At 35.2% G+C, this 22,998-nt stretch overlaps 2 protein-coding genes across 3 annotated transcripts in view; both read left to right on the forward strand.

Annotated features, from left to right (window-relative positions):
* Window positions 1-5,116, forward strand: part of LOC133171641 (protein strawberry notch homolog 1-like) — a 30,144-nt gene extending 25,028 nt beyond the window's left edge. Inside the window, exons 26-29 of the mRNA XM_061306426.1 lie at window positions 264-410; window positions 638-714; window positions 1,070-1,270; window positions 2,503-5,116. Coding sequence (XP_061162410.1) covers window positions 264-410; window positions 638-714; window positions 1,070-1,270; window positions 2,503-2,632 — 555 coding nt within the window. The 3' untranslated portion in view covers window positions 2,633-5,116. The remainder of the gene's footprint in view (window positions 1-263; window positions 411-637; window positions 715-1,069; window positions 1,271-2,502) is intronic.
* Window positions 5,117-9,763: 4,647 nt separating this feature from the next.
* LOC133206255 (uncharacterized) lies at window positions 9,764-15,842 on the forward strand. Of its 2 annotated transcripts, none has more exons than XM_061342203.1 (4): window positions 9,764-10,187; window positions 12,729-13,043; window positions 13,955-14,110; window positions 14,402-15,842. In XM_061342203.1, exons 2-4 carry the CDS (start codon window positions 12,752-12,754, stop codon window positions 14,830-14,832), a joined length of 879 nt encoding a protein of 292 aa, XP_061198187.1. In that variant the 5' UTR covers window positions 9,764-10,187; window positions 12,729-12,751; the 3' UTR covers window positions 14,833-15,842. The 2 variants fall into 2 exon arrangements, with proteins under 2 accessions (XP_061198187.1, XP_061198188.1); XM_061342204.1 differs by lacking the exon at window positions 9,764-10,187 and adding an exon at window positions 10,431-10,531.
* The last annotated feature ends 7,156 nt before the right edge of the window (window positions 15,843-22,998 follow it).

Genomic DNA, 22,998 nt, shown 5'->3' on the forward strand with positions numbered 1-22,998 from the left:
GCAAATTATGAAGTTTAATATGGAATTTCAGTCAAACCTCATTATTTTGAATTCTATGGGACCAAGATTGAACTTCAAGATATCAAGGAATTCAAAATAACAAGGTTTCAGATCATAAAGGAAAAGTGGTTGGGACTGCCATATCACTTCGACATATACCTAATGTTCGAGATAGAGCAGTTCAACTGAATACAAAATGCCCTGTTCAAGGATTGCCTGCAATAGGTATCATTAATCAAATTATGATTCAATTTTGACTTTAGGAGAGAAATGTGAAGAAAACTGTGATTCTAGCTGTGTTCTTTGGTACAAACAAAAAGAGAGAAAAGTTGTACAATGTCTACAGACCTAATACAGGGAGACAACTCCATCCAGAACCTCTCTCCAACATCAAACGCAAATATAAAAAGGTATGTTATCTGATGACATCTACAGTTTCAATTGTGCATGTATTCTCAGCTGAGAAAGTAGGTTTCAAATTTGTGCTTTGCCTGCAGTTTATGCTGCATCAGATTTCAATTTGATTCTGAAACATCCAGTTTTATCCAAGAAGTAAGAAAATATTCTAAAGATTAAATATCATTATAATGTGTTGTAATATTGAAGTATTAAACTAAACTGAATGTCTGTATTTTAGGTATTGCCTGACATAGCTCAGCCATGGTGGGAAGATCAGTATAACCTATCTGCTAAAATCTGTAGTCATGCTTACTGGTATGTATATCATCAGACATGATAAAACTTCCAATTGTTGCAAGTGGCCATAAAATCAAGTCAGTCAGGCTAAAAACAGAATGCAATGGGCAGTGAGCCACAGGACTTGTTGATCCCAAACTGCAGGTTTTCACAATGATTCATTGTATAAAGCTTTGTTGTGTATATGTCTGCCGAGCAAAATAAAGGCTATTGGCAGAAAAGTATATTAAAAAGCATCTTAAGGGATAGAAAATCCAAAAATAAATTGAATACAAGGTCTTAATCCCCTTTGGACCTTAGGGATAGTGCCAAAGCCTAAACATTAAAATAGTATCTTGAACAATTGTTATTCACAAAGTATTGTTTTCTTTAGGAGAGGGAGCTGTAAGAAGGCAAACTTGGGCCTCCCCTGTGAGATTGGATTAAGAACTCGTACATTCCACATCCTAAGCGGATCAGTTCTGAGTGTGTGGAGTAAGGTGGAGAGTGTTCTAGCAGCAATGCCAGGTGGATCTGCTTCCAAAATGCAAATCATTCGTCTCAAAACAGATTGTGGTCAGAGGATAGTAGGCAAGTGATCATATGCAGATTATTTTAATTTTTGCAAATATTTGATGCAAAAAAAGATAGAATAATGATAAGTTTGCTAATTTTCATCCAATATAAATGAAAAATTAAGTTTACAAATTCCAACCTTGATGCTTTGTTAACTATGTACAGTTGACTTGAGATCTCTCAAAGTTCAAGGGTCCTTAAAAATGTTTGAGAGATAGCGGGGTTCGAGAGATTCGAAAAGGGAAAGATATCCATGATTTTCAGATCCGGTCATTATAGTTCTATTATTATGTGTACCAGAAACATTCATGTTGAAAACTAAATGGTATTTTAATGATAATTCACTTGATTTCAAACAAGAATCTTGATTGAATAAGAGAGAAAAAAACTTTCAGTTTCAATATTTATTTGTTTGATTTTATTACTACGCTCAGATAGTATTTGGTGCCAATAACAGGAATAGAATGCCTGATCTCCCCTTGTTCACTTGGTCCTACAACCCACTGTTGGGTTTCTCTATTTAGTTATTGAGTTTGGACTTTTGTGCAATGGTTGCCTTACTGTGGTTGAGTAGAAATAGAAGGTTTGTAATTAATGAGAAATTTTCAACATGCCTCTAAATTGAATTTTCAAAAAATCATCATCTCACAGACCGCAAAGGCAAAATCAGACGTGAATGGCCATCTTTTTTTGTCAATTGACCGATCAACCAATTATTTAATTATCAATACTTGTACAACAATCCAGTTAAGTGTCACCTAAATACCCAATTAACACCCATTATCCACTCTAGTCTGAAACATTCACCGTTTTCCATGTAAGTCCTAGTTGAATTAATTGATTAGGGTACATGCACTATCAACAATTGGAGAGATCAAGAGTAAAACACAATGAAATCTGTGTAAAGGGACCCAGGTGTTGGTTTGAGAGATAGAGAACTTCGGGAGACAGGAAGTTAGAGAGATTGGGAGTACATTTCTTAATTATATGTGTATAGAGGGAAAAAAGGGGGCTGAGATTTTACTTCGAGAGATCAAGAACTTCAAGAGATCAGAGTTTGAGCCACCGAGTGTCACCTGTATATTCATTTTTATACTACATGTATAAACAACTGAGCGCAGACTAAGATAAAATCTAAGCATGTTTAAGAGAATATATTTGAAATGTTCGCTCATAGTACCTCTAATTTAGTTTCTGTTCCATGCTTTGGTCTTTATTAACAATTTAATCAAATGTTACATTTACAGGTAGTTTAATACCAGGAAACTGTGTGCAAGCCTTGACTTCAATTCTGTCTGAGGGTTGTGACAAAAGTTTTACTGAAAAACATCCCCAACCAGTGGATGATGATGAACACTTGAGTATGCCATTGCTGTTCTAAAGGTTCTATTCTTATTGGTGCTGACGTCCTACTGGGGCTCATTATGTGTTCTGTTTGATTATCACTGTTATGGTAGATCTGCTTCAATATGTACTCCCAGAATAAAAGCACTTTTACTGTGTACAAGAAGCTATGATGAGAAATTCTGGGGGGTTTTCTTCAGAATTATACTTTGTAATCCCCTTGCAACAAAAGTTGCCAGGACTATAACAAAATATTGGAGCCTCTATAAGAGATTGTGATTGTATTAAGTTACTATCCTATCCTTCATTGTGTGTTAATTAAGCTGTCTGTATGTGTTTTCCAAATCAGTCCTAGTGTTTAGGATGCAATAAAAAATAGTATAGTTTGATATTTCAGGGTCATACTTAATACAAAGATGTTAGATGACCTAAGTTTGGGTCAAAGGTGGAGGTCAAAATGTGTGATAGGTTTTGAGTATGTTGCATTACATATTCATGTGTAATGTGACTAAGGTAAGCACTGTGGCCCACATTTAGTCTCATACTTAAAACAGCCATGCTAACTGGTTAGTGAAAGAAGCTTCCTTTGGATTAAAAAAAGAAAATGAAAGTCATCGGTAGAATTTTAGTTACTTTGTTAATACCATAAAGATCATTTTTCGAGAAATGGCATTCTTGGACAAAATGTTCAACTAAGAAGGGATGCTCCACTTTATGGCACATTTGTCTCTTCCAGAATTCTGTCAGTGTTTTGTATTTTATGTTCTCTTTCTGATGTTTGTGCAGTTGAAAAATTATATTGTCTGAAAATCTGGCAAATTGCTGTGTTTCAAATAATCAGTACCAAGACTCGGAAGTTCCTGTAAGAAGTAAGGACTTTCTTTTATGATAGTGTCATTGCATCGAATTAGCTGTAGATAAAACCAAATAAAGGGATTAGAGTGTCTGTTTGTACCAAGCCCTATGTCTTTCAGTTTGTCAAATCACTTTGTGTTGAGGTCTGGCACATCCAGTTAAATCCAGGACAATACTAGTCTTCATGTGTGCTGTTTTTCAGCAATTTGACCCCTCCTGATAAGCACTTTAAATACAGTCAAACCTTGTTATGTCAAACTTGATGGGGCCAAGAAAAAACTTCAAGATATCCGAGGGTTCAAGATACTATGGTTAAAATACAATAAGAAGTGGTTCTTAGTACCCAAAATGTTTTTGACATGCCCTTGGTGTTTGAGATATCAAAGTTCTAGATACCAACGTTCAACTGTAGTTCTAAAGAAAATTCTCTGAAGTTTGTCAGCTCTTCACACAAAAAAATGATCACAGAAATTGTAATAATTGAGAGATTTTTTAAAAGGGAAATATTCAAATTTATAATATTGATGCATGTATTTTTAAAGTTGTATCATATATGTTTTGTAAATGATTGAAACTTGGCTGATGATCTTTCACATGTATATGATTTGTTTTTTTTCAAAGAGGCAAATTGTGTTATGGATATTTAATATTCTTCTACTCCAACAACTGATTCCATTCTACAACATTCCGTTTTTGCTTTTTATAGACTGATCAGGTGATTTCTATTTATAACTCAGTGCAATTTCTACCATTGGTTTGCTCATGTCTGAAAAAAAAAAGAAATGTACAGTAGATTTGGGCTAATAACCCTGTTAATTTCATGTTTCATCTACTCTAGTCATTGACTTCTATGCAATGGTGACATCAACTGTAGATAGTGTGTTATTTTATATGTGAACCAGGGAATGTGTGGTTATCAAACATAAAAGACAGATTTGAATATGTTGAAGATGAATGTTGTACAGGGAAACATTGTTGCCATCAATATTAATTTTATATGTATAGATATATATGTTCCATTCTTTCAAAACATGTGGATGCAGTTGTTGGATTTTGTGAAACTTTTTTTTGGGTTCATTCAATATGTATCCTTATTTTATGAGTTGGTGTGACTGTTAATTTGTTTGTTAATGACTGTACAGGACTATCATTTATACAGTACAAAAACTATTCAAGCTTATGAAATGCTGCAAATGTATTCCCATGTAAATTACAGTTTAGAGTTAAAATTTTTGTTTGCTGATTGCATAATGTTCATTGCATCAAAATGTAACTTTAATTTGCACAAGATGTTTCACAAATATGTATGGTTTTTAATGAATAATTCACAATTAATTTAAGTAATAAGTGCCTTATTTGTAATGAAAAGTGTTTGCAGTCTTTGAGTAATTACAATTGAATGTTCATTTGGTTTTTAATGTTGAGTCTCAAAGTGTTGATGTGAGTCTTGAGTTGTATATTGTTAAGTGTGTCACTGTGCATTTAGATTATTTAATTATCATGCATTACTAAAACCTGCCAATGATTTCTCCAGGTTTGTGCTCTCATCACAGAGCTAAGCAGACTGTGATCCCCATTGTGTGAAATATTTGAGAGAGTGTTTGTTACATTTGTGAGAAAAAAAAATATTGTGCTGTTATTAAACAATGAAATCTTTGAAACATTACTTGTGTATATTTGTCTGTGAAGTCTAAATTGTACAATACTCCCACTTCCCCTTCCTATTTAAGAGAATTTAATACATTAATGTATCTGATTTACAAGGATTTACAAGGCGTGTAACGGATCAGAAACAATTGGTTAGCAAAGACACTGAGCTAATTGCACACATTGATTTTTTTTATCAAAGTGTACGAGTCTGTTTGTCGTGTGTTGTCTGTAAACTTTTCACATTTGGAATTTCTTCTCCAGAACTACTGGGCTAATTTCAACCAAACTTGCCACAAAGCATCCTTGGGTGAAGCGGATTCAGATTTGTTCGAATGAAGAGCCATACCATCTTTCAAGGCAATAAAAAATTTTAGTTTTTCTTAAGACATCAGGGCAGAGATAACTTAGGTGAGCGTCGTGACCCATAGGCCTTTCGTAATGAGAGTGAACAAAAACTGAAGGAGGGATATCATTTTCAAACAAAGGTTATCAGAGATTAAAGAGCTCACATCAAAGAATGTTGTCTTTAAGTTGGGAAAAGTCCAACAATTAACTAATTATTTAGTAGTGTGCATCCCTTGATGCAACATTTATGCAGTTTTGGTCTGAAAGGGCTTGCAGTTACTTGGAATGGACTTATCTGAAAATTTTAAACTAGTCACTCATTCAAAAATGCAAGTCAAATCCAGCATCTGAGGCAAGTTTGAGAGTGTTCATCCCTTGATGCATCATCCAGGCAAGTTTGGTTCAAATAGGCTATATAGTTTCTTGGTAATGGACCTGTTCCCAAAACTTTAACCTGGTCACTCATCTGGAAAATATAGGTCAGATCCAGCATCCGAAGCAAGTCCAGTAGTGTGCATCCTTAGATGTATCATCCATACAAGTTTGGTCAGTATAGGGCTTATAGTTACTTGGAAATGAGACATGCTCCAAAAACCTTAACCTGGTCATTCTTTAGATGAAAATGCAGCATCTGAAACCTTCACTGGTACAATGAAACACTCTAGAAGCATCCTCCATGCATCTTGGATTAATTTAGAGACAATCATGACTGGACTTTTGATCAGGAGCTTTATCATGTATTTCAGCAATATGACAATAAAAGTAAGTAATTTTATTTTGAGAGTGGTGCTTCTCGCGAAATTACAGGATAATGAATTCATGGGGTATATATAGGAATCTTCATAATTTGTTATTTTGGGTGCAAGTCTATATCTGCAACACAGATTCAGGATTACATTGTGTGCGCTTAAAGCTGGATGACACCAAGACTATCTATAAAATGACATGTTATAAAGATCATTGATTACGTGTGCTTTTCATTCCCAAGAACCGTTCACGGTAGCTCAGTCGGAAGAGCGCTCGCTCCGTGATCGGGAGGTCGTGAGTTCGAATCTCGGCCGCGACAGACCTAAGTCGATAAAAAATAGGTAGCAACTGTTCCTTCGCCATGCGCTCGGCACTTTGAAGTGAAAGTTGCGGGTCCTTCGGATGAGACCTTAAAAACCGAGGTCTGTGTCACGGCAGGCGTTGGCACGATAAAGATCCCTCACTGCTCAATGGCCCTGAGTGCCGAGTAAAGGTCAAAATTTGAAGCCCTTCACCGGTATATGGTGACGTCTCTATATGAGTGAAAAATTCTCGAATGGGACGTAAAACAGTATACAATCAATCAATCAATCATTCCCAAGACTAGAGTCAAGAAAAATCGCAAACGGAGATACCTTCATTTACTATAGCTTTGCAATACGCTCTCTGATTGGTCAAACTATATAGATAAACTCCAATCAAATTTCAAGAAAAAAATCCTGACTTTTGATAGAACGATAAGCCAAGGGTTAGTGAGGAGTGTACATAACGGATTAGAAGCACTTGTCTAGCGATGTTGGCTCAGGTGAGCGAAAAACTTGGCACAATTAGTCTACACAAGATATATGTTTCTGTTTAGCAGTTTCATACTAGAAGTTTCTGTGAATTTTTTTTTCAAAACACCACCCTACAACATATTTTATCTGATTTCAATAAAGTTAGGGACTAGTGAAGTACACAGATACATAATTCTCTTTCTAGGTTTTCAATTTTGAAATGGTGCCATTGTTACAACAACCAAAAAAAGGGGGTATGATTTTTTTTCTTTCAAAACGTCCTACTTCTGTTTTTTTCTGATTTTAGTGACGGGCACTAATAGACTAAGCTAAGACAAATTATGTTTAACAGTTTTGAATTTGATAAATGGCATTGTCATGGTAACTAAAATTGGAAAATATTGTGAAACTCGTTCAAACGTCTATCCCTAAAGTTTAAGTCCTACTCATTAATCCTAGTTCACAGGAACACTACACATACATAATTCCCTAATCCAATGTTTTAGCATAGACTCTCACCCGCATACCCCCCCCCCCTTTACCATGTTAGATTTGTCTACGTAGGGGGAAAATTGCCTACGATGGTTATGTATTTCGTCTGCAACAGCTGCAATATTAATTCCCATACTAACAACCAAAGAAAGCACTGTATTGTTTAATTAAATCTAATTAAATTATAACGATCGCAAATAACAAACGAGAATCCGTAATTTTATCAAGTCGACTTCGCAAAAAGAATTTCCGTTTGTGGCCTTTGTATTCCCGGGGAAAGCGAGAGAGTTTGCACTCAGGTGCATGTTCAGAAAAAGAGATTTCTTGTCTGTGTGATTATACCATAGGGTATTATCATTCAAAGAAGATGTCAAACATTCCTCTTTGATAGCATGTGAAGCATGTGCAGATGCAATGCATTAAAAGGTTTGAGGTGTACTCATAAACATGTATACGTGTACATATATAAGGATGTCTCTATAATAAGTACAAGTCTGATGAGCCTAAGAATGAATCACCACGGTCAGTTTATGTTTTAATGTCACCCTTGGAAGTCATTTAGCAAGTGTCATCTGTTTTCATCTTTTATCAATTTGATTTAAAAATAGATATTAAAATTAATTAAAAAATAATTTTTCACCTATTTTGAAACGAATGAGACATTTTGACCAAAGTCCATATATAACAGTAAGGCGAATAAGGACAGAAATTTTAAATTTCCTGGTCCCTATCCGAGTTTTAAGGGATGAGGTCAAAACCTCGAAAATATAATACATTCTTAAACACATTTCCTGTACTGTCGGACATTTGACAGACCAACTGGTGCATCATTATAACGAACTGCTTCCTACACAATAACTGTTTTCCTGTTCTTGCCCCCTCCCCCCCCCCCCCGGAATAAGTCGATCACATATTGAAAAAATGCACCATATCTTTGATTTATTTTTTCTTTCTTTACTCCTGGGCACTTAGCAGTTTGCAGGAATATAATGAATTATGATATCTCAACTAAAATTGTTTCTTTAGATCATTGGTTCAGGCTACAAAGGGGATTAAGTTGATGATGTATAATGAAACTGCAAAAACGTCTTTGAAAATCTTCATTACTTCTTGCATGGTTATAATGAGCTATGGACCCTCTACAAAAATTACATTTTCCAAATCCCCTGGGTCATTGATGGGTGGCCAAAGGTGGAATCTATAATATCGTTATAAAGCCTAAACTCTATAAAATCTTCAAAAATGTTCTCTTTACCCTTGGAGCAATGGGGATCCCTTACTGTCTTTGTGAAATCCATACCTCAGGGGATCAGGGTAACCCTTTGTTTGAAAGTACGTTCCTTTAAAAGAACGTCTATTTTTATTCTGGAACCTGGACTTTTAAATGACAAACTGTTTACATGTTTATTCTAAGCAATTAACCATCTTCTAAAATTACAACGTATATTTCCCATGGTTTAGTGTCCCGAGTGGAGACGAGTTAAAATGTAAAAATGCTTGAAATTATCAAAAATATTTATTTCTGCGCCCAAACTTCTGCGAAGAATATTTGAGTGATTGTATTTGTTAAGCAGTGAGCCTTTTTTGAGTTATATAGCCCTTGGACTAAAGGTTGGATAAATCATTAAACAAAAGTGCTAAAACTTGATTCCTGTGCAGTTACTTGAGATTGGCTTGTTTTAGAATGTCAAAAAGGATGTCGGTTTCTGTGCAATAGGTCGAGAATCTTTAGGGGATTGTTTATATCCATGATTTGGTCTGCTGATTTTATTTGGAGGGGGAGGGTCATATGCAATTTCTGTGTTGAAGATAGAATTTTAATCTCTGTGCAGAACATTTGAATTTACATTAGATGTAAGCATTGGGATGCTCCGTTTCCAAGTTTGCTAACTGCGCTGTAGGGGAAGGGATCGTCACATAAAATCTCATGCAACAAAGAGTGCTGATGCTCACTTCCCTTATATCGGAAAAAAATATTTTCTTTGCATTTTTTTTTAATACTTTCATCATGCTGTCTTTTGATATTACTTGTCGTTATAGTTAATGTCCCGTCCTTTATCATGCATTCCTACGAAAGACATAATTAATTGTTGTTCCAGTAAGTAGTGCACGAAGTTTTTGTAAATGCCCTATATAGTATTATTAATATCTGTAATAGGCCTCTTTATATTCCATGGTATATTGCATTGTTTAAAAGCAACGAATGGAGGAAATCTCAATTTTACAGTCTGTGTTCTCGATGGAGAAAACATGACATGTATGGGGTTTTATTGATCGTGATCGTGCTTTTTGCCCTTTTTTAGGCTCAAAGAACCCGAGACGGTCAACACGTTATACGAGATAACTGTCACTATGTTGGACAAGATAAAGTTTCAAACGTGATTAGAAAGTGTCTTTGTGTGCGATTTTTTAAAATGATTCAGATTACCGACAACTTGTGAAAAATAAATACAGATTTGAGACATCCACCATTCGGAAGAGGCTATCATTGTCGGTATTATAACATTACTTTAATGGAAATTCCAGTGTAGCGTGAAGGGCTTTTATCATTTGTGCTGAGGAGGTGGGGACAGTTTACAGCGCACATGAGAGGGGAAACTCGGCTAAATAATTGATCCTAGTTGACTGCACTGTATTGTGAGGTCTCACTGATTGATAGAAGAGGATATAACTATACACATTTTTCACTCTGTCACATCTTTGGAAATAGAATGCGCCAGGGAAAGGGTAAATATGCTTTGACTCATTGTAAATTGTCATTTATTTTGCATCCTACAAAATATTCATGTTTCTGATGTGTCATTTGTTGCAGTTGAGAATCGGCTGTGTTGTCAACTTGTGCCGTTTACAATATTAACGTTTTACCGTTTCAAATTTTCTTTGTCCCGTGTGTGCCTTTATTGACCTGATTTAATTTTATTAACATTTTAACTTCCCGAGAAGGATTGACTTTGTTAATAATCCGTATCCGATTTTTAAATGTCAGTGTTAATTATGGTGTTCATAAAGACAATCGCGTGCACTATGGCAATACTCTGTAGTAGTGAAAGAAGGAAAGGCACATCTCACAGGTACACAACTTTGTGATACATGGTAAATGCCCTGGAATTGGCGTAAGTTTCGTTCTTATTTTTGCACAATTGGCAGTGATTGAAGCAAACAATAGTGTTGTTAGTCTCTTGCACACAATTGTAAAAGATTTACCTGGTCCGTATTGATCGCGACAAGGTAAATCTTGGGTATATTCTAAAACTTAGACTGGCTTATATATGGTTCGAATTAATTTGTCCTCATTACCTAATATGTCTTTGTCCGAGACAAAACTACAAATAAGGAATTAGCTTTATATTTTCATAAAGCTATTTGCTCATCACCTGACGGTGCGTGACGACTTCTTGCTGTATGTTGCATAGTAATTACAATGAATGGGGTTTGTAGACTTTGGGATTTATGCAGATTGTCACATTCAAGATCAAACTGCTTAACAACGTAATAAAACCTAAAACTAGATAGTTTTATCTATATATGGGATTCTTTACTTTGTTGCCTGGTTCTAATTGAAATAATTATACTCCACCAGAACGACTGAGCCAGTTATGACAAAACTTGTGTAAATAATTTTTTAAAAAATCATAAATTGTAAGCTTTCAAAACCGAATCCCCCGTCGAGCGAGCGAAATGAAACAATTGATATAAAATCTCAATGTTGGCTAGAAAAACCGTAACAACAGCAAAGCTGAAATAGAAATCATTCACATAAAAATGCAAGTATACTAATTTTGTATAAATTCAAGTTAGTTCTAATCATATAACATCGTTTCAATACGGTGACAATAGGGGCCATAAGTACGCTCAAAAGAATACATATTTAATGGATTATTGCTGTCGGTTGCCCGTTTTTGTATCTCCATGTAAATATCTAGAAGTTAACTGAAGAAAGGCGCAATTTTGTAAAAATGTGACCAGAAGGTATTTATTATAATGATAGAATAGTCTGTTTGCTAGAAGCGCAGAAGATCCAGAAATGCTTTATACATGTAAAGTATTGCAGTGGCTGATTCAGAATTTGTTTGGGAGGGGATGGGGGGGGGGGGGCAAGTGTGGCTAAAAGGGATGATAGGAATTCTCCCAATTTCAATTTAAAAAAATCATAGATCGGTGGGTCCACACTCCCCTCCCATCCCCTGGATCCACCACTGATGCTTTAAATCTTCCTAATTGTTTGAAACAGCCAATCAAGTTGAAGGTCCTCCGTGTAACACACACAGTCTTCAGACAGAAACCAATTACCATCAAAAACGTGAAACATTTGTATGATTTGACACTAGCATGGTATGAAAGCGTTAGTAACAATAATTATGTCGCATTAATTGCAGCTTATCCTGTTCTCAGTAACATAAACTTGTTTGATGAATTGTGTACCCCACGATATTTGCTAAAATCAAACAATTGAATGGTATGATTGATTCGTTTGTTTTGTATGAATTAAAATGATGAGCACGTACGGAAGTAATAAAACGTGTTAACAGTTAAAATTGATATTTAATTCATCTTAAAATCTTTCAAAATTTTGTGTGTAGTATGCTAAAAAAAACACGGGGTAGATTTAATTTTTATGAGAAAAAGAGGCTGACTACTTGCAGCTTTTCAATCGTCAACTTCCCTAATAATGTAGTAAAAAACCATTGTCATCTGTATGTGGAGTTTATGTCTCCCGATTGATTCGATAAGCAAGACCATGTTCTACATACGACAAGGCGATGATACATTTCGTTTACAATTAAGATTTTGCAAATTCTATGGTCGATAAAATTACCTTGTCTGCAAATACAATCTGTCGTCAAATCAAATGTTGACTTCAAATTGTTAGTCCATTATCTTTAAACTTGTCAACGGGTTTTTCCGTTTACCCGATCATGATAAGGAGCACACGGCGGGTGTGACGTCGACAGTGGATGCTTACTCCTCCATGGCACCCGATCCCACCTGTTTTCAGAGGTCCGTGTTGGCTCTGCTCATAATTTGTATTGTTTTTAAATGGACTTTTGAGAATGATCACTGCATGTTCATTATCTTCACATTTTATTTTAAAGATTCAGTTATGAATGCATACGAGGCCTGTTTTATTTTCAGATAAGTAAGTGTTCATTTTCTGTTGTAAACATTATAGTATATAAATATCATCCTTGTGAGTCTGATTAATGCTGTATGTTTCCTTGCCAACGTTGCCAACATGTCAATTTCATGTATGCATGTATCCATTTTCAGGGCCATGAACTAAGATCAGTAGAATGGTAGACGAGCACAACACTGCAACTAATAGGTTCATAATGAGTCCACTTTTCTGTATTCTGTCCTTGGGGCTGGCCTGTTTGTCGACTCTCTTCCAGACTATAGCTTTCAGCACACATGCCTGGGTCGTAATGACTGACTTTGTAACTGACAATGACACTGGTCAAGTCAGCAGCGTAGAAATCTACACCGGGCTGTGGTACACTGTAACGTGCCAGAACGGCGCCTGTAGATCCACCACTCATTTAGACACCTACAAGGCAGATATAGACGCTGGCAGAAACTACAAAGGTGTAGTCTTTTATATTGATTATTCACCTACTTTACTGCAATACTTATTTTGTTTGGTACCATTTACATCTGTTGGCAATTAAGAGTTATGCTTGCATTTTTCGCCTGTTTATTGTAATTGACTCATTGCTATGTTCACTAACCGTATATATAAATTGTTGTTACAAGTGAATACGCAAGAAAGACTCTATTACACAAATAACTATTACCATGGAAATAAAAACATTTTTTTACTTTCTTATATATGATGAAAACCAACAGGCTGAAAGATAGCAGGAGATAGCGATGTGTGATGTTTGGCTTTGCTATGATTTTAATGTCATTTTTAGTTTATCTACATTAAATCAATACATTCCTAAAAAAAAAAAATTACCTTTTAACTATTCAGTGACATTACATAGCCCCCGAACACAAATATGCACAGTCTTATTTGTCGGATGTTTTCAGATACACGTCCCTCTATTTATCGATTGTTGCTTATATAATCTTCTGCTTTTATCCCACAGAAAATTACATTTCTACGCCATTATCACATTGCTGCTCTTAAGGTGTGTGAAATGGACAATATTGATCGCTTTGTTTGAATATCTTATTACCGTCTGTTCTTGTGTTTATAATGGAGCTGCTGAATCCTAAGTATCTTGTCAATAAAATTGCTCGTGGTTCTTTTTATCTCTGAATATGGATGTAATTTCCTGCTAAGCTCATCTTGCATTCATACAATACCGATTTTCAATGAAAATCGAGTCTTTCAGTCACATTATTCTTGCAGACAATAGGAAAACCCTAAAGCGCTTACAACAGTCCATATTAAATAATTAAAAATTTCTATTTTTTTTTTTTCATTGAGTTTGTGTTAAGATGTTAATGCACAAATGATGTATAACGTATAATTCCACCATATTTTACAGAAATACAATATTCTTTGCGTGTCTGGTCGCAGGCCTTGACAACTATAGCTCTGCTTTCCTCCATTGTATCGGCAGTTTCCTGTGTTCCATTCCTCTGCAAACCCAGACACGTCCTGCGCCAACATTTACTTATAGTTGTGTGTTCATTAATTTCATGTAAGTTAATACCTATCATATGTTAGCTAGTACAATGTTCATTTTAAATCTTTCATCAAAAATACAAAATCGAGTGAAATACTCCGTTTATGAGATGAAACCTATTCTAATCGTTGTCTCCCACCCAAAAAACACACACCTAAATATCTCTAACTAGAACGAAACATTTTCTTTAACTGTAGTACGTTTCTCATTTCATTTAAAAAGATCAGAATATGATGTCACCATTACTGCAAATATCGCAGAATTTGTCATGACACGCAAAAAAATGGTTTAACTTTCCTTTTGCAGTTTGCCTGTTGATGGCAGTAATTTTCAACTGGACCGCGGAAGTGTCGGCGAATGCAAATCTAGAGAAATTGAAAACGGATTCTACTAGAAGGTTTGCCTTTCCTTGGTCTCTCCTTCTTGGCGGTTTTGGGGGAAGTGGCAGTCTAGTTTTAGGTGTCATTCATTTTGTGTTTTTATTCCGTTCTTTGACTCCTTCACATTCTGTGCGAAGTGACACATTTCAACCAAACGCTTATGTACAATTAACCACTCAAACATCAGTGATTTCACAACTTTCAAATGAATCTCACGAAAGAAAACATTTAACAGTTGAGAAAGAGTTTTTAGAAGACCCTATAGAAGAAAATTTAGCAGAGAGTGAAGTGGACAGCCGATCCCTAAGCAACCAATCAGATCAGAAAATGTTAAATACGGAGGTCGAAGAGGATTAATAACCAAGTCATAAAGGACGGGAACGTGTTCTCGTCAGCATAGGACGAAAAGAATTTCTGTTGTATGAGATACAGCAGGATAAAACGAGCTTAAGTTTTGACAGGATATGAAGAAAATTTATCACGAGGGTGTAAAAAGCAAGGAAACAACCTCAATATCAAAAGATAGGATTTCTTGCTCTTTAACAAGGGAACTATTTACACGAGTTATTACGTCCAGAGTATCAGGGGACTAAAATTGTTTTTTTTTTCAGAAAATAGAATAAATAGTTCCACCTACAAATTACAAAGTATGAAGGATGGTTACTATGTATTCCGTGTGACAGAGAGTTGTGTATATTAAGTGTGATTACTATGTTTTACAACATTGTAAAGTGGTGCTAAACATTATGAATTTGTATGTATGTTTGCATTGGCAAGAGAGGGATGGAGGTTTTTTTTACTACTACCTCCCTTTTTTTTAAAGAAAAAAAGGTCAGTTACAAATAAGTATAACTTCCGAGCTTATACTTGAATGAACGAATGCTCTAAGGGGAAAATGACTGCATTACATTTTTCTGATTGGTTATTTACACAAATATCTGTCAAAGTGTCTTATTTTTTGTCAATTTCAGGCTTAAGTGTAGAAACTCAGTGGAAAATTACCAGAAAAACAAGTACACTTCATGCACAACTTGTAGTAAGGACCCCCCTTTTTCTTCAAAAATAAAAATATAATCAACCTTCTCTTGCCTTTTACTATTTGTTTCTTTATACCAACCCTGGTCTTTCTTTGAATATTTTTTTGATTTTTGTATAATACTTGAATTCTTATTTTTTCTCTCTTAAAATTGCCTTTTTGCAATGAAGATTTTTAGTTCATTTTTTTAATTACATGTAATTTTCTTATTTCTGTGGGTTTTTGTTTGTTATTGAGTTAGTTTTATATTTCTGTGGTTTGTAAATGGTTTTATTTTTTTTTTTAAACCGACTTCGTATTATCGACATTGAAATAAAATTGAATTATTGGATTTCTAGAATTCTCATTTCAAGTCCCGACAGAGAATGATCGTCACCTATAATGTTATGTTGCCTACCTTGTTGACCACCGGTTTTTCCACCCTACTCATTGTTTCGGATTAAAATACCCTGTATGTACTTTTTCTCGATATGCCTGTGGATGTTTAGCCAAATTTTAGTGATTGATTGAAATAGTTGTTTCTTTTCGGTTGAACTGATTTTACTGTATTAACGACCCCCGAATTAAACTTTACAGTGGCGTACAGTGGCTCCGCGTTTATCCGGACGCCATTTATCCGGACGCTTCACCATCCGGACGATATTTTTTGGGAACCGATTTTTTCCACGTTATTTTGTCTCATTAATCCGGAAATTCGCGTTCCGTATCCGGACCGTCAATTTCTACTACAAAACGTAACAGTTCATTGAAAAATGACTCGTTTATCCGGACGGTAATTTTTCAAGAAACGACTTTTTCACACTTGGCTTGCATTCGTGTTAATTGTTGTAAAAACATTGGCCATGCAGTCAGTTTGAAGACGGTTATACCTGTGACCTACAAACAATAGCGTCTATAATTAGAGTGTGTTTACCCTAATTCAATCACACGTTTATCTTTAATATTTAGCTTACACTGTGCATTAATTGAATAATAATTAAGGTAGTATGGGATACCTCCACGTTATGACGTATTTCCGTTTGAAGTATTGTTTTGATTTGCATGAGTGCTTATTATCGGGTCAAAATTTGTAGATACACCGTTGAAAAGAACACTCTGAAGCCTATTTCAATGCAAGTTCTCACAAGTCGGCATTTTAAGTAAAAACAGACAAAAAATCGCAAGTATATAAATTTACTTATAATTGTACAACGGACATTTAAAAAAAGCAAACCCCTGTAAAAGGTAGTTTCAACATTGCTGCTTTTGAACACTTTTAAGCAAAAGCTGTATTTCAATTGTTTGAGTAACTGTACAGCACCTTGTGTGCGGTGAGGCATGGATAAGTGCGATTACTTCACATTGTGCTGAATTATCACCAATCAATTATCACGTTAACCAGAGCTGGACTTTTTTGTTATTTAATTCAAGAAGTAACTGTTTGGTCACAAATCAGTTAGCTGTTGTATATAGTCCCAAAACGTTCAGATGAATGCAATTGCTCTGAACAAGACACGTCCTGGAAAGCGATTGTCCATGCATTGTTTTCAAAACCGCTCAAAGTTGAAAACTACAAAGTGCGATTTTTTTATGTTTGGGAAAAAATGCTCATCATTTCTAAAATAGCACCCAGGTTTTTTCAACCCTTGGAAAATAAAGAAGGATAACTCTTCCGCTCGGATCTTTTAATTCAAAATATTTTAAATGCATTTTATATTTTCCATTTATATACATATTTTCAATTTGTTTATTTCACTTTGCTAACATATTAAGAAACATTCTTATTGTAGACTCTCATGAAATGTTATCCGTCTGTTTTCAAGAAATAAAGTTTTCCCAGTTTTTTACGCTTATTTTTTGTTGAAAATTAAAAAAATACTAAGATATATTTCTTGTCATTTTTGTTTTTATAAACACTTTATATTAGCAAACGCCTGCCTATAATATTAAGCTTATGAAAAAAGAATTATGCAAGAAAAAAAATCGTTTTTGCATATCTCATTAAAATAATAAAAAAAATATTAAAATTACACTTTAATATACTGAAAGGTGGGGGTATTTCAAATCCTTCTAATTTGGGTACATAAATATGTAGGAGAAGTTTCGTTTGGTATCCCATACCACCTTAATCTGTTCAAAATCATATTGCTAACCGTATGTACATCGATACATTCATGAGAATTTTGGAGAGTTGTAAATAAAATGAACAATAAATAACGAGCGATTTCGTAATGCTCTTTATCATGTTGATTGCGTTAGTTTAAAATACTGTTTTCCATTTCTAAAAACGTAAATGTATTTGAAACGCTTTTTCCCCACAAGACAGTTTAGAAAGGTACATAACTGAAGAAATATCTCTATTTAATGTACTACCGTTTACAAACGTCCATTGCTTTAGAGAAGATATATAAAACTGGCGTTACGTACAGAAGTTGATGACGTTTATCAAGGTATTTTTAATGATCGAAATTCAAACTTAGCGTCTGCAGAATAAAAAAAATATTGATAATCATGAAGATGGCTTGTGTTTACGAGTGTTTTTAATACTTTGTTTGAGTAAGCTTGCAGTTAATTTTATAGTAACCCTGTGTAATGAATATACGGGGAATATACGGGGTTAGTTTAAATTTGAACATTTTAATGATGATGCTGAACAGTTCTGTCATATCATATGAGCTTCAATAATTATAATATATGGCTAAATAAAACAACTGTAGATCAAAACTTGCTCAGCACATGAAGTCACAGGCCAAAGAGAAGGCGAATTAAAATAGGTCTCAGCATAAAATTGCCCATCCATTTTTTTTTTAAGTGTAAATTACATTTTAATATATTTTTTTCTTTAATCAATTACTGCTTTAAAACAATAAACCAAAATATAATTTAAAAGTTTTTTTCTTTGTTGTCACATTTGAAACAAGAATGTGCATATATACAATGTACATGCTTAGAGAGTACTTTTTGAGATGTGATTCAATTATCCGGACGATTCATTTATCCGGACGATTTTGTTGGGGACAGAGGCGTCCGGATAAATGAGGCGCCACTGTATATGATTATGTTCATTGGATTGTCTAAAATGGGGGGGGGGGGATTCAGTAACATGAAAAATGAAATTAAGTACCCCAGCAGAACAAACAAAAACAAAACAAACACAAGGTGTTTCTTAAAAGTTAAAGAATTCAGTCATTTTTACAAACAAACGCTTACTTTATGAAACATGCACACGTAAAAAAAAATTATTTTAATCGTGCATACCGTTGAAGTCAGACCACAGACTCTTCAAAAGCAAGAAGCGAACTTTCATTTTGGTGGACGAAAATTTACTTTTCTTATGACTTAAACTCACTCTGGATGTGTGAAGAATTTGTCACATTTAGTAGAAGAAAGATATGTAAATTAGTGTTTTAGGAATGATTAAAATTGAGAGGGACTTATTTCTACCTTTGTTAGTCAAGGAACTATCTGATGGTAGATGGCTGATTAAGAGCTTTGAATATTTCACAAGAAAACGTCTTAGATTTTGTCCAAATATTCAATAGATTTTCAATTGACAATAACGCTTATCCATGCCGCTTATTTCTCCTAAATAAATACCTCCTAAAACACCGACAAGACTCATTCCTATAGCTTATTTAAATCTTTTCATTTGATATTTGCCTTACTGTTCAGGAGAGGAAGACTAGAGTGTGAAAAGTTTACATATGATACACGACAGACAGACGGAGGACAACAGAGACTGTTCGGGTAAATTAGCACAGTTGGAGCCAGATAAAATGAAGATTGTAATCATGTTACATTTGGTATGCCTGTCTCTGTCTTCAGCTTAAGCATTGCTCGTAACTTGAATAACTCGAATGAGTCGCCCGCTTGGCGCAGTGGTTAGAGCATTTGCTCTAGAACGACAGGGTAAGGAGTTGATCCTTACGTCGAGGGTTCGAATCCCACTGCGGGACGTGGAGACCGGTCCTTAATTGACCTTGACACATCGATACATCATAATCTATCTTTTCTCATTTTATAGCTTTGTAGTAAACAAACAATAGAAGCTCATCCATACAGAGACTGGAATTTGATATGAAAAATGTAAGATCGTGTTAATTTTACATATTGCATGGGCGCGGATCCAGAAAATTTTTCCAGGGGGGTCGAACCTTTTCACAAAAATCGAACCCCCGATATAATAATCAACCCTTTAGTTCGCAACTCTCAAACGATTGATTGTGTGTTGTTTTACGTCCCGTTCGAGAATTTTTCACTCATATAGAGACGTCACCATATACCGGTGAAGGGCCTCAAATTTAGACTTTTACTCAGTACTCAAGGTCATTGAGGGGTGAGGGTTTTTATCGTGCCAACGCATACTTTGACACGGGGCCTCGGTTTTTAAGGTCTCATTTTAAAGAGCCGCCACTTTCACTCCAAAGTGCCGAGCACTTGGCGAAGGAACAGTTGCTATTTTTTTTATCCACTAAGGTCAGTCGCGGCCGTGATTCGAACACACAACCTTCCGATCACGGAGCGAGTTCTCAAACGAAACGCTCGAACCACTGAGCCACGCGGGAGACCTTTTTGTCATGTGTTGATGTTTTCGGTTATGAGATATTATTTAGCTAAAGAGACTTGACTGAAATAATTTCGTTTTCCCTGCCTGATAAATGAATGTACAATTTCCTTCTGGTCAATTTCTATTGAATGGTGAAGATGCTTCAGTGCAAGCCCAGTCAATCTGTCTTCTTGCATAGTACTACGCATGTAACTCTTGATGCGTCTTAGTCCAGAAAAGGATCTTTCTGCCTCACATGTTGTTTTAATAAAACACTTCCAATGTGAGGAAGGATTTTCACGCTTAGGAAAACGTCCCCATTTACAAAGTTGAAAAGATTGAGCAGATTGCAGAGCTTGTCTGAAGTTTCTTTGTTCATGTTAACACAATAACGTCTCCAATCTCTGAGTTCTTTCTCTAAATCTTTTACAGAAAGACAAGGCAGGTCGCTCCCCCAAATATTATTTCTGAGGCAACGTTGGACAACTCTTCATGTTGAAAGATTTGTCACGTTGACAGGCAACAAAGAGCATATCGAATATGCTGCCAGATCCTTTTTTCTGAAACCGTGTATATAATTCACTGAGGAAAAGTCCAGAAATGGAATGGCCACGACAGATCGAAAATAATCTTCTGGATTATTATAGTAGAGACATTTTCTCTGTTGCTTGGTGCAAACCCTTAGGGTTGTAATCTCTATATCAAGGTCGTCTCCAATTTGTTTTCCATCTTAAAAGCATGACTCGGATTCGGTATCCACTTCTCTACGAATTTCTTTGATCCTATCCATGTGTTCCTGAATTAACTTACTTGCAGTGCAATCTGATTAAAATCAGATTGACTTGCAGTGAAAATGTCAGTATCTCTTTTCTGAGGTTTGACAGTCAAAGGCTTTATTGTAGGGCATACCTTACAAAGGCAAATGCTATCAACACTGAGAAGGACGTCATCGAAGCCAAAAGCCCCTGTGCGGTAACCTTAGTTTGTCTATCCCAAGACCAGTCTTCGCTGGTACTTTCATCAAGGTTTTGATTGAGAATGTGGTGCAGACATTTGACGACGAACGTGTGCATACCGTAGAACTCATCAAAGCAGATATCACGCTCAACCCACCTAGTCTTACAGAGTCCAACTAGTTTCTTTCTGGAAAAATCTACAGACTCATCATTTTCTATACCTTTGTCGTTTAGGGGAACTGTCGAAGAAAATAAACACTTAATTAAGGACATCTATCATATTCCTCACAAGGGGTAATTTGCAGGCTGAAGCGATGCTCAGATTCAATACATGACTCCGACAGTGTGTGTACAAAGCCAATTGGTTTAGAGACTTAATTCGTACCTGACACCCCCGTTTTCCGATGCCATTGCTGATGCACCGTCGTTTGCTTGCCATCGCATGTTCTCAATCGGAATTGCAAGCAAGTGGAGGATTTCAATAAGTTTATCAGCAATCGCTTCCCCAGTAGTTCGGCCTTTATTTGCAAAGTCATATGGAACGCCAAATTAACATATATTCAAATATTTGTACCTATCTTCAAATAATTGTACCTATCTTCAAATGAATTGTACCTATCTTCAAATGAATTGTACCTATCTTTAAATCAATTGTACCTATCTTCAAATGAATTAGAGATAGGTATAATTCAATTATACCTATCTTTAATTCATTTGAAGATAGGTACAATTGATTTGAAGATGGGTACAAATGCAATGAATTGAAGATAGGTATAATTGATTTAAAGATAGGTACAATTGAATTGAACCTATCTTTAATTACTAAGATATTGGCAATAATAACTACTCCCTTCATTATACGTCATTTCCGTTACGTCTACCGATCTCCGACATCTCTCGAGTATATATATTTTTCAGCTCACTTATTGACATACATGTGTATTTTAATAAGTATGTAATGCTTTTTGCACATTTTAACATATCTTTATTTCTCCTTTCATCCTCGTTGTCGTCGCTCTGTGTGTTCTGTGCGTTTCCCTCCATGTTCAATATTGTCTCCTAGGGAGCGTTCATTATTTTCAATAACACAAAATGAATTGAACCTAGGTATAATTGAATTGTACCTATCTTCAAATCCTTTCTTGATATGTTCTAATTGTACCTATCTTCAAATCAATTGTACCTATCTTCAAATCAATTGTACCTATCTTCAAATCAATTGTACCTATCTTTAAATCAATTATACCTATCTTCAAATGAATTAGAGATAGGTATAATTGAATTGAACCTATCTTTAATTGAATTGAAGATAGGTGTAATTCCGTTAAAGATAGGTATAATTTATTTGTACCTAGGTATAATTATTTAGATATAGGTAAAACTATTTACACCTATCTTCAATTCAATTGTACCTATCTTTAATTCAATTGTACCTATCTTCAATTCATTTGAAGATAGGTACAATTATTTGAAGATAGGTACAATTATTTGAAGATAGGTACAAATATTTGAATATATGTTAATTTGGCGTTCCATAAAGTCAAGAAATTCCTCCTTAACGATGGCAGGATGTTCTCTACCACCTAGAAATCTGAGATACAAGACTAAAACTTCTTTGTTTGCGTACTTGTCAGTTATTCCTCATCGGCTATGATGGAATAAAACCCCTTCCCTTGTAAACCCTTCAATATTTTACCTGTGATGTGATTTTCTATGATTTGGATAACCTCATTCTGAATGGTTTTGCTGGTATATAAGGCATTCTTGTTTGCTGTTTGTAGATGAGACCAGAGTTGCTCATCATGCTTTGCCAACAACTGTAATATTGCCAAGAAATTACCTTTATTTGGAATCACGTGGTATCATCTCTGTGTCCTCGGAGAGGAATATTTTGTTTCTCACAAACTATTTTCTCAAACAACTTTATGTTGCGCTGATACTGTGCCTGATTTTGCTGATTGAGTTTATATGGAAGAGACGAAGACGGCACCTCGGATGTCATCTTG

Source organism: Saccostrea echinata, unplaced genomic scaffold (genome assembly GCF_033153115.1).
Source record: "Saccostrea echinata isolate AGI-Se365-2 ecotype Australia unplaced genomic scaffold, CSIRO_AGI_Sech_v1 ptg000054l, whole genome shotgun sequence".
Lineage (NCBI taxonomy): Eukaryota > Metazoa > Mollusca > Bivalvia > Ostreida > Ostreidae > Saccostrea > Saccostrea echinata.